Source organism: Sebastes umbrosus, chromosome 13 (genome assembly GCF_015220745.1).
Source record: "Sebastes umbrosus isolate fSebUmb1 chromosome 13, fSebUmb1.pri, whole genome shotgun sequence".
NCBI classification, from domain to species: Eukaryota; Metazoa; Chordata; class Actinopteri; order Perciformes; family Sebastidae; genus Sebastes; species Sebastes umbrosus.
The window spans coordinates 6,024,588-6,048,647 of NC_051281.1; the positions used below are offsets into that span (position 1 = coordinate 6,024,588).

Here is a 24,060-nt window from a genome sequence, read left to right on the forward strand (position 1 = left end):
ATGACTTTTTCATGTCTTGTTAAATTTTGAAATTTTTTATGACTTTTTCAAGACATTTTCGGACATTTTTTTTTAGTTTTTCATGTCATATTATATTTTGATATTTTTTATGACTTTTTCATGACATATATTTTGACATTTTTTATGACTTTTTCAAGACATATTATTTTCGGACATTTTTTATGACTTTTTCATGTCATATTATATTTTGACATTTTTTTTACTTTTTTATGTCATATTATATTTTGACATTTTTTTTACTTTTTCATGTCATATTATATTTTGACATTTTTTATGACTTTTTCATGTCATATTATATTTTGACATTTTTTTGACTTTTTCATGTCATATTATATTTTGACATTTTTTATGACTTTTTCATGTCATATTATATTTTGACATTTTTTATGACTTTTTCATGTCATATTATATTTTGACATTTTTTATGACTTTTTCATGTCATATTATTTTCTGAAATTTTTTATGACTTTTTCATGTCATATTATATTTTGACAATTTTTATGACTTTTTTCATGTCATATTATATTTTGACATTTTTTATGACTTTTTCAAGACATTATTTTCGGACATTTTTTTTTACTTTTTCATGTCATATTATATTTTGACATTTTTTATGACTTTTTCATGACATATATTTTGATATTTTTTATGACTTTTTCATGACATATTATATTTTGACATTTTTTATGACTTTTTCATGACATATTATATTTTGACATTTTTTATGACTTTTTCATGTCATATTATATTTTGACATTTTTTATGACTTTTTCATGACATATTATATTTTGACATTTTTTATGACTTTTTCATGACATATTATATTTTGACATTTTTTATGACTTTTTCATGTCATATTATATTTTGACATTTTTTATGACTTTTTCATGTCATATTATATTTTGACATTTTTTATGACTTTTTCATGTCATATTATTTTCTGACATTTTTTATGACTTTTTCATGACATATTATATTTTGACATTTTTTATGACTTTTTCATGTCTTGTTAAATTTTGAAATTAAATTTAAATTTAAATAGTAAATTTTGACATTTTTTTGACTTTTTCATGTCATATTATATTTTGACATTTTTTATGACTTTTTCATGACATATTATATTTTGACATTTTTTATGACTTTTTCATGTCATATTATATTTTGACATTTTTTATGACTTTTTCATGACATATTATATTTTGACATTTTTTATGACTTTTTCATGACATATTATATTTTGACATTTTTTATGACTTTTTCATGTCATATTATATTTTGACATTTTTTTTACTTTTTCATGTCATATTATATTTTGACATTTTTTTTATTTTTTCATGACATATTATATTTTGACAATTTTTATGACTTTTTCATGTCATATTATATTTTGACATTTTTTATGACTTTTTCATGTCATATTATATTTTGACATTTTTTTTACTTTTTCATGTCATATTATATTTTGACATTTTTTTTATTTTTTCATGACATATTATATTTTGACAATTTTTATGACTTTTTCATGTCATATTATATTTTGACATTTTTTATGACTTTTTCATGTCATATTATATTTTGACATTTTTTATGACTTTTTCATGTCTTGTTAAATTTTGAAATTTTTTATGACTTTTTCATGTCATATTATATTTTGACATTTTTTTGACTTTTTCATGTCATATTATATTTTGACATTTTTTATGACTTTTTCATGTCATATTATACTCGGACAATTTTTATGACTTTTTCATGTCATATTATATTTTGACATTTTTTATGACTTTTTCAAGACATGAAAAAGTAAAAAAAAATGTCCGAAAATAATGTCATATTATATTTTGACATTTTTTTTTACTTTTTCATGTCATATTATATTTTGACATTTTTTATGACTTTTTCATGTCTTGTTAAATTTTGAAATTTTTTTTGACTTTTTCAAGACATTATTTTCGGACATTTTTTTTTACTTTTTCATGTCATATTATATTTTGACATTTTTTATGACTTTTTCATGACATATTATTTTCGGACATTTTTTATGACTTTTTCATGTCATATTATATTTTGACATTTTTTTGACTTTTTCATGTCATATTATATTTTGACATTTTTTATGACTTTTTCATGTCATATTATATTTTGACATTTTTTATGACTTTTTCAAGACATTATTTTCGGACATTTTTTTTTACTTTTTCATGTCATATTATATTTTGACATTTTTTTGCTTTTTCATGTCATATTATATTTTGACATTTTTTATGACTTTTTCATGTCATATTATATTTTGACATTTTTTATGACTTTTTCAAGACATTATTTTCGGACATTTTTTTTTACTTTTTCATGTCATATTATATTTTGACATTTTTTATGACTTTTTCATGTCTTGTTAAATTTTGAAATTTTTTATGACTTTTTCAAGACATTATTTTCGGACATTTTTTTTTACTTTTTCATGTCATATTATATTTTGACATTTTTTATGACTTTTTCATGACATATATTTTGACATTTTTTATGACTTTTTCATGACATATATTTTGACATTTTTTATGACTTTTTCAAGACATATTATTTTCGGACATTTTTTATTACTTTTTCATGTCATATTATATTTTGACATTTTTTTTGACTTTTTCATGTCATATTATATTTTGACATTTTTTATGACTTTTTCATGTCATATTATATTTTGACATTTTTTATGACTTTTTCATGTCATATTATTTTCTGAAATTTTTTATGACTTTTTCATGTCATATTATATTTTGACAATTTTTATGACTTTTTCATGTCATATTATATTTTGACATTTTTTATGACTTTTTCAAGACATTATTTTTGGACATTTTTTTTTACTTTTTCATGTCATATTATATTTTGACATTTTTTATGACTTTTTCATGACATATATTTTGATATTTTTTATGACTTTTTCATGACATATTATATTTTGACATTTTTTATGACTTTTTCATGACATATTATATTTTGACATTTTTTATGACTTTTTCATGTCATATTATATTTTGACATTTTTTATGACTTTTTCATGTCATATTATTTTCTGAAATTTTTTATGACTTTTTCGTGTCATATTATATTTTGACAATTTTTATGACTTTTTCATGTCATATTATATTTTGACATTTTTTATGACTTTTTCAAGACATTATTTTCGGACATTTTTTTTTACTTTTTCATGTCATATTATATTTTGACATTTTTTATGACTTTTTCATGACATATTATATTTTGACATTTTTTATGACTTTTTCATGTCATATTATATTTTGACATTTTTTATGACTTTTTCATGACATATTATATTTTGACATTTTTTATGACTTTTTCATGTCATATTATATTTTGACATTTTTTATGACTTTTTCATGTCATATTATATTTTGACATTTTTTATGACTTTTTCATGACATATTATATTTTGACATTTTTTATGACTTTTTCATGTCATATTATATTTTGAAATTTTTTATGACTTTTTCAAGACATTATTTTCGGACATTTTTTTTTACTTTTTCATGTCATATTATATTTTGACATTTTTTATGACTTTTTCATGACATATTATTATCGGACATTTTTTATGACTTTTTCATGTCATATTATATTTTGACATTTTTTTGACTTTTTCATGTCATATTATATTTTTACATTTTTTATGACTTTTTCATGACATATTATATTTTGACATTTTTTAAGACTTTTTCATGTCTTGTTAAATTTTGAAATTTTTTATGACTTTTTCATGACATATTATATTTTGACATTTTTTATGACTTTTTCATGTCTTGTTAAATTTTGAAATTTTTTATGACTTTTTCAAGACATTATTTTCGGACATTTTTTTTTACTTTTTCATGTCATATTATATTTTGACATTTTTTATGACTTTTTCATGACATATTATTTTCGGACATTTTTTATGACTTTTTCATGACATTATATTTTGACATTTTTTATGACTTTTTCATGACATATATTTTACATTTTTTATGACTTTTTCAAGACATATTACTTTCGGACATTTTTTATGACTTTTTCATGTCATATTATATTTTGACATTTTTTTGACTTTTTCATTACATATTATATTTTGACATTTTTTATGACTTTTTCATGTCATATTATATTTTGACAATTTTTATGACTTTTTCATGTCATATTATATTTTGACATTTTTTATGACTTTTTCATGGCATATTATATTTTGACATTTTTTATGACTTTTTCATGTCTTGTTAAATTTTGAAATTTTTTATGACTTTTTCAAGACATTATTTTCGGACATTTTTTTTTACTTTTTCATGTCATATTATATTTTGACATTTTTTATGACTTTTACATGCCATATTATATTTTGATATTTTTAATGACTTTTTCATGTCATATTATATTTTGATATTTTTTATGACTTTTTCATGTCATATTATACTCGGACAATTTTTATGACATTTTCATGTCATATTATATTTTGACATTTTTTTTGACTTTTTCAAGACATTATTTTCGGACATTTTTTTTTACTTTTTCATGTCATATTATATTTTGACATTTTTTATGACTTTTTCATGACATATTATATTTTGACATTTTTTATGACTTTTTCATGTCTTGTTAAATTTTGAAATTTTTTATGACTTTTTCAAGACATTATTTTCGGACATTTTTTTTTACTTTTTCATGTCATATTATATTTTGACATTTTTTATGACTTTTTCATGACATATTATTTTCGGACATTTTTTATGACTTTTTCATGTCATATTATATTTTGACATTTTTTTTGACTTTTTCATGTCATATTATATTTTGAAATTTTTTATGACTTTTTCATGTCATATTATTTTCTGAAATTTTTTATGACTTTTTCATGTCATATTATATTTTGACATTTTTTATGACTTTTTCATGTCATATTATATTTTGACATTTTTTATGACTTTTTCATGTCATATTATATTTTGACATTTTTTATGACTTTTTCATGTCATATTATATTTTGACATTTTTTATGACTTTTTCAAGACATTATTTTCGGACATTTTTTTTTACTTTTTCATGTCATATTATATTTTGACATTTTTTATGACTTTTTCATGACATATTATATTTTGAAATTTTTTTATGACTTTTTCATGTCATATTATATTTTGACATTTTTTGACTTTTTCATGTCATATTATTTTCTGAAATTTTTTATGACTTTTTCATGACATATTATATTTTGACATTTTTTATGACTTTTTCATGACATATTATATTTTGACATTTTTTATGACTTTTTCATGTCATATTATATTTTGACATTTTTTATGACTTTTTCATGTCATATTATATTTTGACATTTTTTATGACTTTTTCATGTCATATTATTTTCTGACATTTTTTATGACTTTTTCATGACATATTATATTTTGACATTTTTTATGACTTTTTCATGTCTTGTTAAATTTTGAAATTAAATTTAAATTTAAATAGTAAATTTTGACATTTTTTTGACTTTTTCATGTCATATTATATTTTGACATTTTTTATGACTTTTTCATGACATATTATATTTTGACATTTTTTTATGACTTTTTCATGTCTTGTTAAATTTTGAAATTTTTTATGACTTTTTCAAGACATTATTTTCGGACATTTTTTTTTACTTTTTCATGTCATATTATATTTTGACATTTTTTATGACTTTTTCATGACATATTATTTTCGGACATTTTTTATGACTTTTTCATGTCATATTATATTTTGACATTTTTTTTGACTTTTTCATGTCATATTATATTTTGACATTTTTTATGACTTTTTCATGACATATCATATTTTGACATTTTTTATGACTTTTTCATGTCATATTATATTTTGAAATTTTTTATGACTTTTTCATGTCATATTATTTTCTGAAATTTTTTATGACTTTTTCATGTCATATTATATTTTGACATTTTTTATGACTTTTTCATGTCATATTATATTTTGACATTTTTTATGACTTTTTCATGTCATATTATATTTTGACATTTTTTATGACTTTTTCATGTCATATTATATTTTGACATTTTTTATGACTTTTTCAAGACATTATTTTCGGACATTTTTTTTTACTTTTTCATGTCATATTATATTTTGACATTTTTTATGACTTTTTCATGACATATTATATTTTGACATTTTTTATGACTTTTTCATGTCATATTATATTTTGACATTTTTTGACTTTTTCATGTCATATTATTTTCTGAAATTTTTTATGACTTTTTCATGACATATTATATTTTGACATTTTTTATGACTTTTTCATGACATATTATATTTTGACATTTTTTATGACTTTTTCATGTCATATTATATTTTGACATTTTTTATGACTTTTTCATGTCATATTATATTTTGACATTTTTTATGACTTTTTCATGTCATATTATTTTCTGACATTTTTTATGACTTTTTCATGACATATTATATTTTGACATTTTTTATGACTTTTTCATGTCTTGTTAAATTTTGAAATTAAATTTAAATTTAAATAGTAAATTTTGACATTTTTTTGACTTTTTCATGTCATATTATATTTTGACATTTTTTATGACTTTTTCATGACATATTATATTTTGACATTTTTTATGACTTTTTCATGTCTTGTTAAATTTTGAAATTTTTTATGACTTTTTCATGTCATATTATATTTTTACATTTTTTATGACTTTTTCAAGACATATTATATTTTTACATTTTTTATGACTTTTTCATGTCATATTATATTTTGACATTTTTTATGACTTTTTCATGACATATTATATTTTGACATTTTTTATGACTTTTTCATGACATATTATATTTTGACATTTTTTATGACTTTTTCATGTCATATTATATTTTGACATTTTTCATGACTTTTTCATGTCATATTATTTTCTGACATTTTTTATGACTTTTTCATGACATATTATATTTTGACATTTTTTATGACTTTTTCATGTCTTGTTAAATTTTGAAATTTTTTATGACTTTTTCATGTCATATTATATTTTTACATTTTTTATGACTTTTTCAAGACATATTATATTTTGACATTTTTTATGACTTTTTCATGACATATTATATTTTGACATTTTTTATGACTTTTTCATGACATATTATATTTTGACATTTTTTATGACTTTTTCATGTCATATTATATTTTGACATTTTTTATGACTTTTTAATGTCATATTATTTTGACATGAAAATGTCAAAATAATATCCGGGTTCCACATGTCCGCGTTCGTTATGTTCTTCTGCATACCTCGGCTGTAACGAGTGGTTATTTGAGATACTGTTGTCTTTCTATCAGCTCCAGTCTGGACCTTCTCCTCTCTGACCTGAACTACCGCTCGCTGGATATTTTCTCTTTTTCGGTCCATACTCTATAAACCCTAGAGTTAGTAGTGCGTGAAAATCCTACTTACACACGTAACTTAAAATCAAATTATTATTATCGTAAGGGAGGGGTTTACCCAAGCCAAGAGGTGGTGGTTTCATCCAATGCTGGAGCAAAGGATGTTCTAGCCAGGCGCTTCCACTGCTATTCAGATGCTAACTCACATCTTCGCCATATCTGATATTGATAATTTCTTCATCATTAACACCAAAATAAACAAACAGAAGACAGCTTTAACAAATCAGTGTTAATAATCTTTTAATAGTTACATAATCTCTGTACATTTACAAACATTAAATTACATGAAATTAGTTTGTTTACCAAACTATAATCCACAGACTGAATGTGTTCAGCGGGTCCTCTTGAAACAGTTTGGACTCATGGCACTAATAAAAAAACAAACCCTCCATGAAACACGTCATGATTCCAGAGGGGGATAAATTATAATCTGATAATACTGGAAAGATAAAAACTGATCTAAATTGTCTTAATAATGTTGCAGAGTGGCACTGCTCCTGTGGAATGATACTGTGCTGTATACTGGTTTATATATACAGGCTTTAGTCCGCACAAACATTTACATCGTCCAGTGTGCTTGTGTTGAACTCACATACTGAGGTCAGTGAGTATCTGCGTGTTTCTGTATTGCTGCTCTCGGACATGCACGCACCGCTCAGCAGTTGACGCCCAGGCCGGTCCAGTGGTCAGGTACCATAAGGAAGTATTTGTCCATGGCCTCGCAGAAACGACCTCTGTAGAGCTCCGGAGAGACTACGGTGGGCAACTTCCCTAAATAACACAAAGACACCCCGACATTAGAGACAGGAAACAACATTCACAGACTCCACAGCATCACAGGGGGATCACCTCAGCAGAGCTGTCCTTATTCTAAAGTCATTATTTTAGGTCCTGACCAAATAATAGCAGATATCTTCTTATATGCAAATGGAACTACATAAATGTTCAGAAGCTGCATTGTGTACTTTAAACTTTGAGACTGATATGAATATCTGAGAGTTTAAACACAATACGTAATTTTCTGCTGCTATGGGTCTCTCAATCAAAACAATAACAAAAGGTTGAGTGTAGTGATGTCGTGAGGTAGCGTGGGATCATGGGAGTTGTTGTCTTCACTCCTACTGCCATCATTGCAGTCAGCTTCTCCCAGTTAGGATTCAGGAGGTTTTTACCGGGAGGTCTCCTCCTCCCCAAAACCAACAGACCCGGTGATTATAACCGGATTAAACCGGTTATTCTCTTTCGTCATGTTAATATTTTTCTTCCAATGTATCATCATTCCTTTTTTTAAAACTCTAAAAATATTATATATATATGAAAATATTCTTAATATAGCATGCACTTGAACAGATATTGATTTTTTTAGGTGAGCCTTTCTTTTAGGTGGCTAAAATACATTTTGCTGCTGCCCCCGTCCACAACAGTACATTACTTTGCTTCCATGCGGTAACTCCTGTCTGATTCTCCAAACTGGTGGCGTGTCGACTGTCATCTACTGTAGGTAATACACTGACTATGAATAAATTCCTCATACAACCTCACTTCAAAACACCAGAACTATCCCTTTAAGACTCACCTTGACCTCCCAGGATTCCAGTGGATTTGACGACCATCTCCAGTCTCTTGTCCCAGGTAAATGTCCTGATATAATCTGCAGGAAAGGGGAGAGGGAAAACGGTTGTAGAGACATCAACAGTAAGTTTATAAAACTAACACATGCTGATACCTCAGATCTCTCCTCCTCCTCCTCCTCCTCTCACCTATGATCCCGACCACTAGCTGATCGGTGGCATCGTCGCGCCCCACCAGCAGGGAGTAGTCGATAATGAGGTGGCTGGACAGGAAGTAGGCGTCGCTAAGAATGGCGGCTCGCAGGATGGCCTTACAGTGGGAACGTATGTACAGCGGGTTGTCGTGGATCAACTTTAGAAGGTTCTCGTCCAGCAGAACCACCTCGCAGCTTTCCTTCCCTGAGTCCGTCTTCACGTTACGGTTCCTCAGGGAGCCTTTGAGGTCAAACACCTGCAGAGGAAGATGTCACAGATCAGGACACTTCAGGTACAGACGTTTTATTAAAATAGCCAACAGTATATAAAAGGAGTTAAAAAATATGTGACAGAGAACATTTGACTGCACAGTGAGGACTTCTACTTTTGATATTTTACCACAACTGTTGTACTCTGTCTTACCTGAGCCATCTTGCGTCCATAGAAAAGATTCTCCATCACCAGCAGGTCCAGTTTCTTCTCTGTGTTGTTCTGAGAGTTCTTGTAACCGATCCTGTAAACACCCAGGATCTTCGCCAGCGCGGTCGGCCGCTGTGGAACAAAATTGTTTTGTTATTAATTTAAACTCAGCTTCTTAAACCCCAGATAGAAACTTCTCTTTAGGGTGCATACTTTCTGCTGCACAGCTCCGGTGATGTAGGTGAAGTAGTGAGGTGCGAAGTCCAGGAAGGACTGGACCTCCAGTCTGGGCATCTGCTTCAGGATGAACCGGTCATCTGACAGGACACACAAGAGGAGATGGTTCCTGTTATTAATACTTTTATAAGAAATGGACCAACACATTATTGATTATTATTGCATTAATGTTTAACCTGAATAAAACCTCATCTAAAGTGTTTATTCTGGGTGCTTTTATATCAAAATCCATCTTTCTTATCTTCCTGTAAAGGACAAACCTCACTGTGATTTTGAGTATTGGCTGCAGTAGCAGTGATATTTATCTGTGAGATACAGTATATTATATTTTCAACCTTCTGTTGCGTAGAAAACAGCTCCAGATTTCCCACCACGAGCCTGCCAGTTGACACAGTGGGACAGCGAGCGGACGAAATCCTCCTCGGTGCTCTCCATGATCTCATCGCGCATCTTGTGAAACTCCTCGGCGTAGTAGACCCGACAGTAAAACTTGGCGTTGGCGTCAGAGAATTCTGCAAATTCCACAACAGACGAAGGTTCACGTTAGACGATAACGAGGAGAACTGATCTCAGTTACATTCAGTCACAACTGTTAAAAACCTTTACAGGTCGAAGAACCTCTGAGCAGCTTTTACTTTAGTAAAGGATGTGAATACTTCCTCCACCACTGATCTCTGAGGATAAACACATATACTCACGTAGCTCAACGTGTGGATTCAGGGTCTGTTTCTTCTGTTTATCTGTCAAGTCTGCATCCTCTGCACAAAACAGTCATGAAAGTGAAGCATTTCACATCTAAATGTTTTAAATCCTCACTGAATGAAGTTGTTATTTGCCCTGAACACTTACTGAGGGGATCCGTATCCATACTGGTGCGGCTCTGCTGGGATGAGGCCGACTCACTGGGCCTGGCAGGGCTGCTTTTCGCCCGACTCTCCCCAGCACTGAAGAGAAAAAACACAAGTTATACTCAACAAAAATTATATCAGCTCTTCCTGCATAATTACAATTCTTGACAGTGGTTGAAGAAGTACTTTTAGTATCTTTTATTTAAGTAAAGGTAGCAATAGCGCTCAGTAAGAATACTCTACTATTATATTAAACTATTGTATAAATCGATCACATTTTGTTAGTAAAATCTTAATCAGTATTTGTAACTAGATAGCTCCAGCTGTCAGATAAATGTAGTGATTTACCTTTGAAATGTAGTGAAGTAGAAGTATAAAGTAGCATAAAATTGTAATACTCAAGTACCTCAAAATTGTACTTAAGTACAGTACTTCAGTAAATATATTTAGTTACTTTCCACCAGTGATTCCCGAAAGATTTCAACATGAATCCTGCGTACCTGTTGACCTGTGGAGTCTCCTCCCCACCTGCCTTCGATGCCTTGGAAAGATCATCCAGCGCCGTTTTATACTCCTTACAGCTGGAAGACGAAACACGACACAATAACATCACGTTTCACATTAAATGTGACATTTATTATAAAGCTGCAGTCTGAGCTGAGAGACAGAGAGAAGAGGCGGTTTGTCACCTGAGAGCGAAGGCAATGATGGAGCTCGGCTCTCTCTCACACACCGCGATGGGAACCCGCTCGTGTTCGTACATCAGGTAGTGTTTGTCCGGGTCGCTGTCAACACAGATCACACAATCGCGATTCAATATTTTAATCGATTGACAGCCCTACCATAAACACAATGTGGTACAATAACCTATTTGTCATTTGATTAAATTCTTTAAACACAAACAGCCATACAAAGTTAATTATTAATAGAAAATGTATTTGTTTAAACCAGCTGATATCTGACCAAAGATTAAGATAGATGGATACTTTATTTATCCCGAGGGAAATTGAGGAAGTGAGGTAAGGGAATAAGACCAAGATTTTGACCGAGCGTTCAGTATCAATTTTAGTTTCTTTACAATCTGGTCATGACTTGTCCAGAGTGCATCACTTACAATGGGAAGGGGATGGGGTTGTAGCTGTTGCCGGGCAGGAAGTTGGCGAGGATGGCTTTCATGGTGGACTTCTCCTTCACCTGACTGTCAGTGGAGCCCAGCAAGTGTCCGTCAAACACATCTGACAACAAGCAAACACAGAATTAATACAGATTAGACAGATACTGCAAGCTACAGTACAAGAGATAGTTATATATGTGTGTGTTTGTGTTTACCTTCTGGGATGCTGACCGAGTCCTGCTCAATGAAGGAGGGAATAGGTGTGATAGGTTCAGATCCAGGTTCTGGTGACGGCAGAATGGAGGAGGAGGTAGAGGGCATCGTGCAGAGGAGGCGGTCCTCTGTTGTCAGTGAAACACACATCAGTTACAGTCAGAAACACAATCATTCTTCACTCAGTAACAATAAACCAGGATGGATTCAGGTCTCAGACAGCTCACCTTTGTCACCGTTCTGTACCACAGGTGAGGGGTTACGGGGGGAGGAATCCAGGGCACTCTATTAAATAAAGAAAGAAATGAACAAATAAATTAAACATGAATGAGTTGAAGTCACAGTCACAGCAAATCAGGTGTGTTTACATCCACTTCAGTCACTTGTTTAGGACTGATTATTTTAGCCATAGCTTAATCTGCCCATTATTTTCTCAATGAATTGTTTATAAAACATTATAAAACAGCAAAAACTCCTCATCACAACATCCTACAGCCCAAAGTGACTCCATCAAATGTCTTGTTTTGTCCAACCAACAGTCCAAAACCCCAAAATATTCAATTTACTTCAATGCAAGAAAAAGAAAAACAGCAAATTTTCCCATTTGCGAACCTTCATTTATCACATTTTTGTCAGTTTTGTCTGAAAAATTACAATGAATTGCTTGTTCAGATCGTTGCAGCTCTAAACTTGGTGACATTTTTTTAAATAATATGAAACAAGTACAACAACATATAGCACAGCAGAAATAAACAGTAAAAAAAAACTTACATACATACGAAGAAAGCAACATCAACAAAACAAATGTTCAGAAATGACAGAGCTGATCCTCTCATGTGGTAATACATTAAAGCTTGTCGTAGTAAATGTTCAACTCAATGATGATTGTGAAGGATAGTTGTTCCTATTTTCTTTGCTGTTTGAAAATAAGTACTAGAACTCAACAAGAACTCGTCTCTCTCTCAAGGGTAAATCTAGCTGGTGAAAAACAAATTATTCTAATACCCCGATTACAGAAACCACGTTCCTTGATTAAATGCCGTTGAAGAAATCAGGTTACTGGTAAAACGCTGACAGTGACCCAGTTACTGAAGTGCACATATAATGCAATGAATGATGTTACCGACCTTGCTGTCGTCAGCGGTGGTCTGTCTGTGCCTGCCCGGGCTGGGAGGGACGGACAGACGCTTCCTGCCTTTCTCCTGCTGGAACAAGTCCTGCAACCTGGGAGGGAAAGAGGCAACAGAGTGAGGACTACAGAGGAGATTTTTTTATCTGTTCAAAACATACCTTAATACTCTTATCAACATGGGAGTGGGCAAATATGCTGCTTTATTCAAATGTATGTATATATTTATTATTGGAAATCAATTAACAACACAAAACAATGACAAATATTGTCCAGAAACCCTCACAGGTACTGCATGTAGGATCAAAAATATGCTCAAATTATAACATGGCAAACTGAAGCTCAACAGGCAACAACAGTGTCTTAATGTTCTTTTCTGCTTATTTATGATTCTCTGTAAACAAACTACCAATGTCAATTTTATCCAATAACATCCATAATAAATAAAAATAAATAATATCCAATAAAACATATTAAATTTAGTCAGCAGTGACTCTGACCTGCCGTTCCAGGACTGCAGCATCTCACACAGACTCTGTTTCTTCATCACCAGCGACTCCAGAACCACCTGAACCTGCTGAGGAGAATCCAGACCGCAGGCTTGTAGTCGTGCCTGAAGCTTCTCGATCCAGCTCCGTAGCTCCGCGTCCTCCATCTACACACACAGAAACACCACTGTGAGTCTATATAACTACAACTGAACCCAGAGGTGAGACACACCGACACACTGAGGTAAAAAAACATACGTCTTTCTGAGCGAAGAGGTCCTCCATCTTTTCCTCTCGTGTCTTACTGAAGGTGTCTGTCTTGAGGGAGGTGAGGCGGTCGTCTATGGCCAGGTACACCTGAGTCACTCTGAGGAGAGCGCAGAGGGAAACAGTGAACTAGTTGATGTGGTTAGGTGATATAGCAAGTTGCGTTAATTCGTTAAAGAAAATAGTGCCGTTAAAATGAATTTGTGCTAACGCGTTATTATCGCGTTAATTTTGACCTTAATTATTATATCTTCCTTTTCTTTTTAACATTATTATTGTCTCTACTGGTCACAGTGCATTATTCTCTGGTGTCTTTCCGTGTGTTTAACATGTATAAGTTAATGCAAACTGATGAGCTCCATCATTTACTTTTGAGAGAAGTCCTTCAGGTCCTGCTGCAGGTTGGTTTTAGACGGCCCCATATTCCTGATGAAGATCTTGGGACGAGGAAGACAAATCTCCAACAGCCGTACGGAAGTGTAGCTGAGAAGGAGAGAGACGAGAAGACTCTGTGTAAAAGACTAATTCAAGGACTCCAGGTACACAACAGGTGCAGATGTTGCAGATGTACACGCGTAAACATGTTGAATGAACAGCTAATTCAGCGGTGGGTGAATGAAGGATAGTGTAACAGCTGACTAACCTGAAGGACGCCACCATCTGGTTGTATGAGAAGTACTGATGGTAGTCTTTGTGGATGGAGTGTCCGCAGGGCTCCGCGTTCGCCCTCCTGGTGTACTGGTGGCCGTAGAAGCGAAGCTCCAGGTATTTGGCAAAAGACATGGACCACGAGTCGTTGGACAGCGGCACCACTGGGGTCACCTTTAAATAAACAGAGTGAAGTCACTTCATTCATTCAGCTAGAAGGTTAATAACAAATATAGAGTGGTTAGAATAAGTAATTTATCTTCCCCCACAGAGTTTCTACTATGCTGAAATGAGTATTACGGCACATTCACACCTGTAGATCAGATATTTCCCTAATAAATAGACAACATTACGCAATTTTGGCCAATTTGGTAATTAAAAAAAAAAAGAGTAAAGTATCAAAAAACATAACATTTTGTATTGTTACTGAAACTCTATGTTAAATATTATCGTTAGTTACTGACCTGTTTGCAGATGCGACACCAGGAGTAGTTGAGAATTGTGTGCTGATAACCAGGCACGGGGGAGTCCAGCTCCTTTAACACAATCTGCACGCAGCCGTTGCCGTGCACGAACCGACGGATGTGATGCACCATGGGAGTCTCGCAGAACATGCTGGGGCACTGGTAAGACGGCCTGGAGAAAACACATGCGTGCAAACACACACACAGACACATTTGTAAAGCAAACAGGGAGGCTTATATGAATTAACATTTTCAAGTCTGACATTATTCTGAATTATCTGATATTATTTAGCTACAATCACTTTCCCATAGCTCCAGTTTAGTCACTAAATCTCTCTCTGATAATGAATCGCTCATTAAAGCACTGTAATTTCATGAAAATAAATTATTTTATCTTACCTAAAACAATATCGCTCCAGGAACACACCGAGAGAGAGGTCGTTCTTGCCGTAGAACTCCATTGTGACAATCCTGTTGACAACAAAGCCAATGATCATAAATTCATTAAAAACAAGGTGTGATATTCTTCATTAATCCGCTCTACGTGAACAGGGTTTACCATGGGCTGACGCAGGGGTTGGGCGCGTTGTTGGACTGAGCTGATGAACTGCTGAAGAGGACACACAGTCTCTGGTGGTTGACAGGGGTCAGACAGTCCATCTGAGGACGACAAACACAAACAGGTGAAAAGTAAGACAAGTAGAGCCACAGAGAACCATAAATAAAGCGATCGTTATCATTTTGGCCACGATAATCGTGTAGTGAAAATCTGACATAGTGACAGCTCTAATACACACAGTTTGTTTTGGTGTGTTAAACTGAATGTATCACCTTGGGGGCCCAGCTCATGTCGTTCAGTTTGTTTGGCTTCTCCTCTTCACTGTCAGCTTTCACCGGTGCCTTCACCGGTGGGTCCATCGCCCGGCTCTGGACGCTGACGGGAGCTGCAGCGCTGAAGGGGTCGGCGGCGGCTTCCCTCTGTCGGATACGACCTCCCTTCGCTCTGTAGTCTGCCAGCATCTTGGCCAGATCGTGGCTGCCGCTCAGCTGATTTATAATGCGGGTGCTGGTGAGACTGTGGGAGGGCAGGACGTCGATGGGCTTCGGCTGTGGGGCGCCATTGGTCTGTCCGCCAACCAGAGAGGAGGGGGCGGAGTCTTTAAGGAGCTGCCGCTTTCTGCGTCCGTCCAGTTCCTTGAAGTCCTTGTTGAGGAGAGGTGACAGGTACACCTACAGGGAAAACACAGGTGAGCATGGTACAAGTAAGAAGAAATACAGGAAACACTGCCTGTATAACACAGTCTAGAGCTGCAGCGATTAGTCCATTAATCAGATCCTCCTTTTGATAATCAATTAACTGTCAGCCAGTGGTTCCCAACCTGGGGTTCAGGCACCCCTTAGGGGGCACCAAAGATCATAGGGGTTTGCCAGGATTTGTCACATTAGTCGCTCTTCATTTGCTCAAGCATTTTACTCTGCTACTTTATGCAAATCACTTATTTTAAATCTAACGTACTCTTGCTAGTTTGTTAATATTAGGAACTCTAACTTTAATTGATTAATCGAGAATTCATCTTGAGTTGCAGCTCTTATTCAGTAAGTGTAAATTGAATGGAATAAAATAAATAAATAAAAATAACAACAAAGCTAGGCACCTGTTCGGGGAAGTAGTCCCTGCTGGGGCAGTGCATGCCAGGAGGCATGAGAAGAAACGGTTCTTTAAATGTGATGAAGGGGGAAATGCACAGGATGATGTCCTTAAGCTCCTGCTTGAAGACAGCAGAGATGGACTTGAGACGGTCATCGGTTGAAGCCACCTGCTCGGCCACAAACATCCCCGTGTCATCCTGCAGAGGGTCTCGGAACAACCTCGGAGTAACACTACCTTCCCCATCGTCCATGTCATGTGAATCCCCCTTCACCAGGCTTCCCTCTTCCCTCGTCTCCCCCTCAGACGTCATGATGAGAGTGTCTGAGCTCATTTCCAGGTCGTCCTCCATGAGGAACGGAGGAGAGACAGACACAGGCGATGATAGGGTCCTGGTAAATGGTGTGGAGATCACGGTCTCTATGGTACCAGCCTCCTCCTCTTCTTGGACAGAAGAGGACGAGTCGGGGTTCTGTGTGTCTTGGAGAGAGTCGATATCTCCATTTTTTGGCGATGACGATGCAGAGGGAAGCCCTTCGACCTCAGGTTGTCCTCCCAGTGCAGAGTCTTCAGTTTTCTCCTGGCTCCCTCCATTTGTCTCTTCCCCTCTCCTCCCTCCATCCTCCTCATCCTCTTCCTCATCCTCCTCCACAGTGGCGCCCTCCAGCAGGCAGGGGAACGAGGTGCTCTGGGCCAAACTGGGCGGCATGGCAAACTCATCCATGAGGAACGAGATCTCCAGCTGGGAGTGGTAGGCCACGCACATCATCAGCATGATGATCTCCTTCACCCTGGCCAGCTCGTACTCTGAGGCACCACGCAGCTTGATGGAGCATCCGAGCTGAGGAGAACAGCCCTCAAAGAACATCAGAGTCTTCACTTCATCTGGAAGGACAGAAAAAACAATCATGATTTACTCTGCAGGGTGTTGTTATCTCACGGCAGTATTCACCGAGAGAAGGAGTGGAGAGCGATGGTGTGGTCCCTACCGTTGGCGAGGGTGAAGGGCTGCATGTAGAACTTGTGGCAGGTTCCCAGACGAGGTTTGGTGAGGAGCTGGTCCATGGACATTACCAGGTCTCCCTGCGTCGTACGACTCACCCTGTCCAAGACTTGCTAAAATGACAAAGAAGAAAAATTAAAAGTGGAAAAGACAACGTAGTCAGGACCACTACGTGGAATAAAACCAAACCATGATGCTGAAAGCATGACATAAGGATATCTAAATGTTAACAAAAAAATAGCTAATGCATTAGTTGTATAGCTCTAATTCTTCACTGACCGGTTTGACGTTGATGACCAGTGTGATGCCGTGCTCCAGCAGCATGTCCTGAGCGATACGAGACACTGTCTTCTCCACTAACACCAGGGTTGGACGGACGTCTACTATTCGCTGCACGTAGTTCTTCAAAAACTCTCGTTCCTGAGGGAGCGGGACAAAGAAAAACCTTCCTAGATTCAGAAAACTGGAGCAAATGCAAACCAACGAAAAATAGGGTTAACTGTAGTTAGAGTGACCTACTGACCTGCAGCACAATGGGGTCGATGCAGGAAAACTTGCTCTCCTCCCTGTACAGATACTCTATGGAGCACTTCAGCAGCAAGATTTTGGGGTTCTTGATGTAGGGGTTCATCTGATTACAGGTCAGACAAACGTTCAGTTAAATATTAACATTTCCAACACAAGCTGTGCTACACGTATTTTAACAACCAATATACTCATTATGGACATCATTGCTGATTTCAAAGAGGCAAAGATTGTGAAACAGAAGAACTTGACGCTACCTTCTTGTGAGCGATGTTCTTGGTGCACACAAAGCCGTTCACCACCGTCGAGTCAAACTTCCTGCCTCCAGAAATCTGAAGCACAAATGGAGATTCAGTTAAACTTCTGAAACCACCTGAAGCAGACGGTCTAACCAGATAATTCTATGTTTCCTATGTACAATTAAGAGTGACATGTGACAACAGTTTGATTTGATGAGATGGTGTCTGACCTTCTTGATGTGGACCAGCTGGCGGATGTCCATGTCGTCATCACAGTTGCGAACATCGGGCCGTACCGTCTGGACCACCTGTCGCACCACGGGGACGATGACGTCCCGCCAGGACAGAGACAGAGACTCGCTGTAGAGCAGCTGCTGCAGCAACGCCATCATGTGGCTGTGGTTGGCAGAGCTGAACGAAGGGAGGCAGAGCAGCAGATGGTAACATAAGAAGAAAAAAACATTTCTCAAGTTACTATCATGTTAAAAGTATTCCTCTTGAAACATTTACTGTTTGCTAGTTTCTCTATAGAGACCACATGCTAGGTATTATCTGCACTCACAGCAGCCTCTCCATGGCCTTCTTCTCTCCGTTCTCCTCTCGGAGCTGATCCAGAGAGCTGTGGTGCCAACCCAGCGGAGTAAACAGCATCTCTTTAGCCTTCTCCTCCACACGACGGTTGAACAGAGACTCTGCAGGGACATCGAGTCAGGAAGGTTTACATAACTAGTTAGCCAATTCAATGTGTTGTCTGATTAAATCAATAAAGAAGTGCAGAGTTCTTACCCTTAATGAAGGCGTCGCTTATGACAATATTCTGTCCTCCGTCCTCAGACACGAGGAATTCAGCTATATGAGGGAGAAACAGGAAGTGAGATACAGATTATTATAGTAAACTGAAACTAAAAGAAAAAAAAGCAGTGAAAATTATTCAAACTATAACTATCAGAAAAGAGAAAAGATCTGGAGTGCTTGGAAGTTCAAACAAGTGCAATGAAGGTGCTCTTTGGTAGGGAACTCAAAACAAAACAAGACAGAGGGAGTTTTGTGCTGATACGTGTGGGTTGTAACCCATATCATAATGTGCCAGCATTGTCTGTGTTTTTAGGATTTCACAATGAAATAGCCATCATATTAAAAGGCTTTTTAACTTTTTGCAAGAAGAGTGCCTTGGACCTTCCTTCTTTTTTTTTTTTTTTTTTAAGTTATTTTTTTGGGGGCATTTTCCATTTTATTGAGAGGACAGTGGATAGAGTCTTGGAAAGGGGGGAGAGAGAGAGTGGATGCAGAAAGGGCCACAGGCTGGATTCGAACCCGGGCCGCTGCGGTCAGGACCAAGCCTTGTTACATGGGCGCCCGCTCTACCAACTGAGCTAACCCAGGCGCCCGGACCTTCCTTCTTTTGTAAACTAAAACTATTATCTCCTTAAATAATAAAATTAAATAAAAATGAACATAAATTCATTTCAGTTTTAGTTTTTTTTTTGCTATAATATCTCACTACTAAAAAAAGGAGACATCATGAATTTCCGTCAGCTCTCGTGACATTGAACCACAGAAATTGAACAGACTTGACCATCCAGGAGACGGCGCTATATGTCGCAATTGCTTCACATCGAACACTAGCACAAAGACTAAACATTAAACATTATGGCCATTCCTACACATTTCTCCAACCATGTTTTCTGTATGTACATGTAGCTAAACACTTCAGAGACATTATACCAGGCCCTAACAAACTAAAACTATTGTAAAAACTTAAATTCAAATATATAACAACTAAAACTAAACATTTCTGAATAACTGAAACTAACTAAACCTAAACTAAAATGAAACTGAAAAGTGAAAACTAAAATAAAATAAAAACTATTATAACTGGGGCTGTCAAAGTTAACGCGATAATAAAGAGTTAAAGGTCCCACATTATTGCTAATTTTCAGGTTCATACTTGTATTTTTTGTTTCCACTAGTACATGTTTACATGCTGTAATGCTAAAAAAAAAACTTTATTTTCCTCATACTGTCTGCCTGAATATGCCGGTATTTACCCTCTGTCTGAAACGCTCCGTTTTAGCGCATTTTGACCGAATTGCGATGGAACTGCAACAGAATTGCGTTGCTAGCCAACAGCTTGGGTCCATGTGTACTTCCTGTCAGCTGATGACATTCACATACACTGCAACTACGATAAACTGGGACACATTTAGAATGTTTACGTTTAAAATTGTATAAAGGGTCTAAATATTATATATTTGTGACATCACGAATGGGCAGAAATCCTGACAGCTTGTTTCAAATGCAGAGTTTCTGATGCGCGCTGTGTGTATTTCCCTGTGGATTGAGTGTTTCAATACTTTCACAGTATTTATATAGGACTTAAGCCTGCTTTATAATGAAAAAACATGAAAATCTCACTTTTTTAAAATATGGGACCTTTAACTAATTTCTTTAACGCATTAACGCCACTTAGGTTTGGAGCGCTAAAAAACAAAAAGAGCGAGACAGATTTATATATTTATAATATTGTGTTTGGTAATATTCACCTTTCTGCTCAGCGGCAGAAGGCACGTGGGGATACTTGGACTGTTTCTTGATGTGGAAGTTGACATTGTTTTGCTCCATGTTGAGGTTGATGGAGGCAGCTGAGTCACTGTCCACCACCGACTGGAAACTGCTGACTGATGTTCTCTTGCTGGGGCTGGCAGAGTCTGAACACAGAGACAGGGGCATGGGTAGGGGGGAACCCTTTCACACTGAGGACTCAACCAGGGTTGAACCAGGGTTGGTTGTGTAAATGAAAGGGTTAACTCGCATTGATCGACTCGCCTTTGCGAACAAAGGTCGAGAGGTGGGTCGGGTTGGACCAGGGTCGATTTTGATGTGAATTGCAGGGACCAGGGTCGCTAACAAACGGGGCGGGACAAACCTATTCGGTTGCAAATGAGGGCGCACAGTCCGTGACGTAACTGCCACAGGTTGCCGTGGCTCATAAACAAACTGTGGGACGGCAGCAGAAATGTTCACAGACACTACGGAGGTGAATGATGGACGAGAACACCACAGATATGTGGCGAGACATCGAGGTGTGGGAGCTCTAGTCCTGACTGTCCATGGTGAGGAAGAAAAAGTGTAGTGTAACAAACATAACAAGGCTGCTGAATGAGGGAGGCATCTGCCGTTACGTTACACGGAAACACACCGCGTTAATAATACCTCTCGGTACCGCCAGCTGTATGCGCATCTGTTTTTAAAGCGTGTTTACACATCTTCTATTTGTAACGTTACCTTTTTAAACTTTATCTTTCAAAATAAACCTGTTAAAAGATCCATCTGTCACCTGTTCTCTCTGTTATAAAGTAACAAACCCAGCCCTGGGTCTTTACATTATCAATCATTCAGCAAACTAAATGAAATATAAACTCATTTTATTATGTGTGGACAAGCTCTTATATCATCCAACAGTTGCCACATGCCCAGCTGAACAACTTTAGTAGCCCTACTGTATGAAGCAAATCTTTGCTGGAATGGTGGAGTGAGTGAAATATACATTTCAGTCTTCAGCAGTGTCTAATCCGTTTGTAAATGTAGACTATATTATCATATTAGATAACACAATGTAGTCTGATATATGATAAATGGGTACTGTAGATAGACAGAGGAAAAAAGGTTAATGTGATGAATAGATACTGTAAAGCTGTCTGTTGTCTGTATGTTTTTGCATACATTACAGCTCCATACATACAACATAGTTAACATTTTATAAAGCTAAAAATGCTGTGTTTACTATATTTACACTGTATCCCAAAAACATGCATCATTCTGTGACATTTTATATTTTTGCACAAATTGATGATGCCAATATCATCTCCTCTCTCTGTAATCATCTTGAGGTAGATTAACCCTGGTCAGTGGTGTGAAAAGGGTATATGATTATTTTCATTATGGATTAATCTGCCAATTATTTTCACCATTAATCGATTGTTTGGTTTGTAAAATTTCTGAAAATAATGATAAATGCCGTCACAATAACCCAGAGCCCAAAGTGACACCTTCACAATGTTTGTTTTGTCCAACCAACAGTCCAAACTTCAACATTATTACAACTACATTTAAATGATCAAAATAATTAAAAGGAAAAAGTGTCAAATCTCCACATCCGAGAGGCTGGAATCATGACATTAAAAATGCAGATTACCGAAATAGTTGCCAATTTTCTGTCAATCGACTAATTGACTTATCAACTAATTATTTCAGCTGTACTTGTGCAAACTGTTTGGTAGTTTAATTTACAACATCATATTTCATTAGATCTTTATATGTTTTTTTATGCAAAAGTCTTAATTTGCAGCTGTCAGATAAATGTAGTGAAGTAAAAAGTACAATATTTCCCTCTGAGATGTAGTGGAGTAGAAGTATAAAGTGGTATGCAAAGGAAAGATTCAAGTAAAGTACAAGTACCTTAAGTTTGTACAGCACTTAAGTAAATATACTTAGTTACTTTCCACCACCGGAAACCAAACCAAAGCCACCCTGTGCAAAGAGCAATTATCCCATCTAACAAAGCTGCGGTTGTAAAAAAAAAAAAAGAAGTTGTGTTAAAGCATTGGACATGAGATACATACTAGGCATGTTGTACTCGGTCTCATCTGCGAGCTGCTCGGTGTCGCTGTCATCAAACTTGATGTCCTTGAACCAGGACGGCTCTGAGTGTCCCTCCACGGAGTTCACACTGTCGCTGTCTGGAGACGGCGTTTCTGAGAACTCTGTACTCTGGAGACCAGACAGAGAGGCGTCAAGAGCTCATTCGCTGAAGCTACTAGTCATACGTCCTCTGATGTTATCAGAAGACCCCGTTGAATCAATCAATATCAACACATGACCTCTTATGGTATGTTGCTGCAAATGTCAAATACTTTGGATTGCATCATTTTGGTGATTTGAAATGTTTCTTTTCCAGTGTTTAGGCATCAGAAATGGGCTGTTACCTGGAGGGGGCGGTAGAGAGCGTACTCGTCCCTGAACAGCTGGTCGTTGTGTGTGACACAATCCAGCCAGCGACCGTCCACTAATGCTTGGCCGATGGCGATAGCTTGCGCTCTGTAACACAGACACATCAGGATGGGAGGGAGGAAGTGACAGTAAAACAAAAAATCCCCATGGCAGCGGGAACATACGAGACATAAAAAACATCTTCAAATTGGGCCTTTCTCAAACCAGACCCTGCCCATTCCCACTCTCGGGACGAACTTCCCTCTCCGACGGAAACAGAAACTGTTGTAATGTTTCGTAACCATGGTTTCGGCAACTTTTACACAGCAATAATAATAACCTACATCTGTTTAAAATGAAAGAGCCTGAAACGTTCTACCTACTGCAGGTTTAACATGACAATGTACAGTACCTGGTGGAGATGGTGCCGTTCCTCAGCAGCCAGTTGACCAGCTCTTTCCCCACAATGCAGTTGGGATAGGTCCTCAGCCAGTATCTGTGGTCCTGGAACTCCATCCCCGTGCTGTTGTGGCAGATTTTCTTCCACAAGTCCTTCAGCTGGGAGGAGTCCTGCAG

At 35.4% G+C, this 24,060-nt stretch overlaps 1 protein-coding gene across 7 annotated transcripts in view; it reads right to left on the reverse strand.

The window, feature by feature from the left end:
• Positions 1-7,700: 7,700 nt before the first annotated feature.
• Positions 7,701-24,060, reverse strand: part of pikfyve (phosphoinositide kinase, FYVE finger containing) — a 29,005-nt gene continuing 12,645 nt past the window's right edge. For 6 of the 7 annotated variants that reach the window (XM_037789690.1, XM_037789689.1, XM_037789688.1 and 3 more), the window contains 34 exons: positions 23,897-24,054; positions 23,481-23,592; positions 23,118-23,265; positions 21,039-21,203; positions 19,282-19,344; positions 19,058-19,187; positions 18,726-18,906; positions 18,514-18,588; positions 18,255-18,362; positions 18,011-18,151; positions 17,718-17,844; positions 16,736-17,613; positions 15,912-16,310; positions 15,640-15,740; positions 15,480-15,551; positions 15,081-15,252; positions 14,612-14,790; positions 14,338-14,451; positions 13,960-14,068; positions 13,714-13,868; positions 13,212-13,308; positions 12,312-12,369; positions 12,087-12,212; positions 11,872-11,992; positions 11,447-11,542; positions 11,258-11,338; positions 10,759-10,853; positions 10,608-10,667; positions 10,245-10,421; positions 9,886-9,989; positions 9,676-9,804; positions 9,247-9,508; positions 9,063-9,137; positions 7,701-8,257 (listed from right to left, as the gene is read on the reverse strand). In XM_037789690.1, the coding sequence (XP_037645618.1) occupies positions 8,142-8,257; positions 9,063-9,137; positions 9,247-9,508; positions 9,676-9,804; positions 9,886-9,989; positions 10,245-10,421; positions 10,608-10,667; positions 10,759-10,853; positions 11,258-11,338; positions 11,447-11,542; positions 11,872-11,992; positions 12,087-12,212; positions 12,312-12,369; positions 13,212-13,308; positions 13,714-13,868; positions 13,960-14,068; positions 14,338-14,451; positions 14,612-14,790; positions 15,081-15,252; positions 15,480-15,551; positions 15,640-15,740; positions 15,912-16,310; positions 16,736-17,613; positions 17,718-17,844; positions 18,011-18,151; positions 18,255-18,362; positions 18,514-18,588; positions 18,726-18,906; positions 19,058-19,187; positions 19,282-19,344; positions 21,039-21,203; positions 23,118-23,265; positions 23,481-23,592; positions 23,897-24,054 (5,184 nt within the window). In that variant the 3' untranslated portion in view covers positions 7,701-8,141. The remainder of the gene's footprint in view (positions 8,258-9,062; positions 9,138-9,246; positions 9,509-9,675; positions 9,805-9,885; positions 9,990-10,244; positions 10,422-10,607; positions 10,668-10,758; positions 10,854-11,257; positions 11,339-11,446; positions 11,543-11,871; positions 11,993-12,086; positions 12,213-12,311; positions 12,370-13,211; positions 13,309-13,713; positions 13,869-13,959; positions 14,069-14,337; positions 14,452-14,611; positions 14,791-15,080; positions 15,253-15,479; positions 15,552-15,639; positions 15,741-15,911; positions 16,311-16,735; positions 17,614-17,717; positions 17,845-18,010; positions 18,152-18,254; positions 18,363-18,513; positions 18,589-18,725; positions 18,907-19,057; positions 19,188-19,281; positions 19,345-21,038; positions 21,204-23,117; positions 23,266-23,480; positions 23,593-23,896; positions 24,055-24,060) is intronic. The other variant, XM_037789691.1, reaches the window with a different exon arrangement.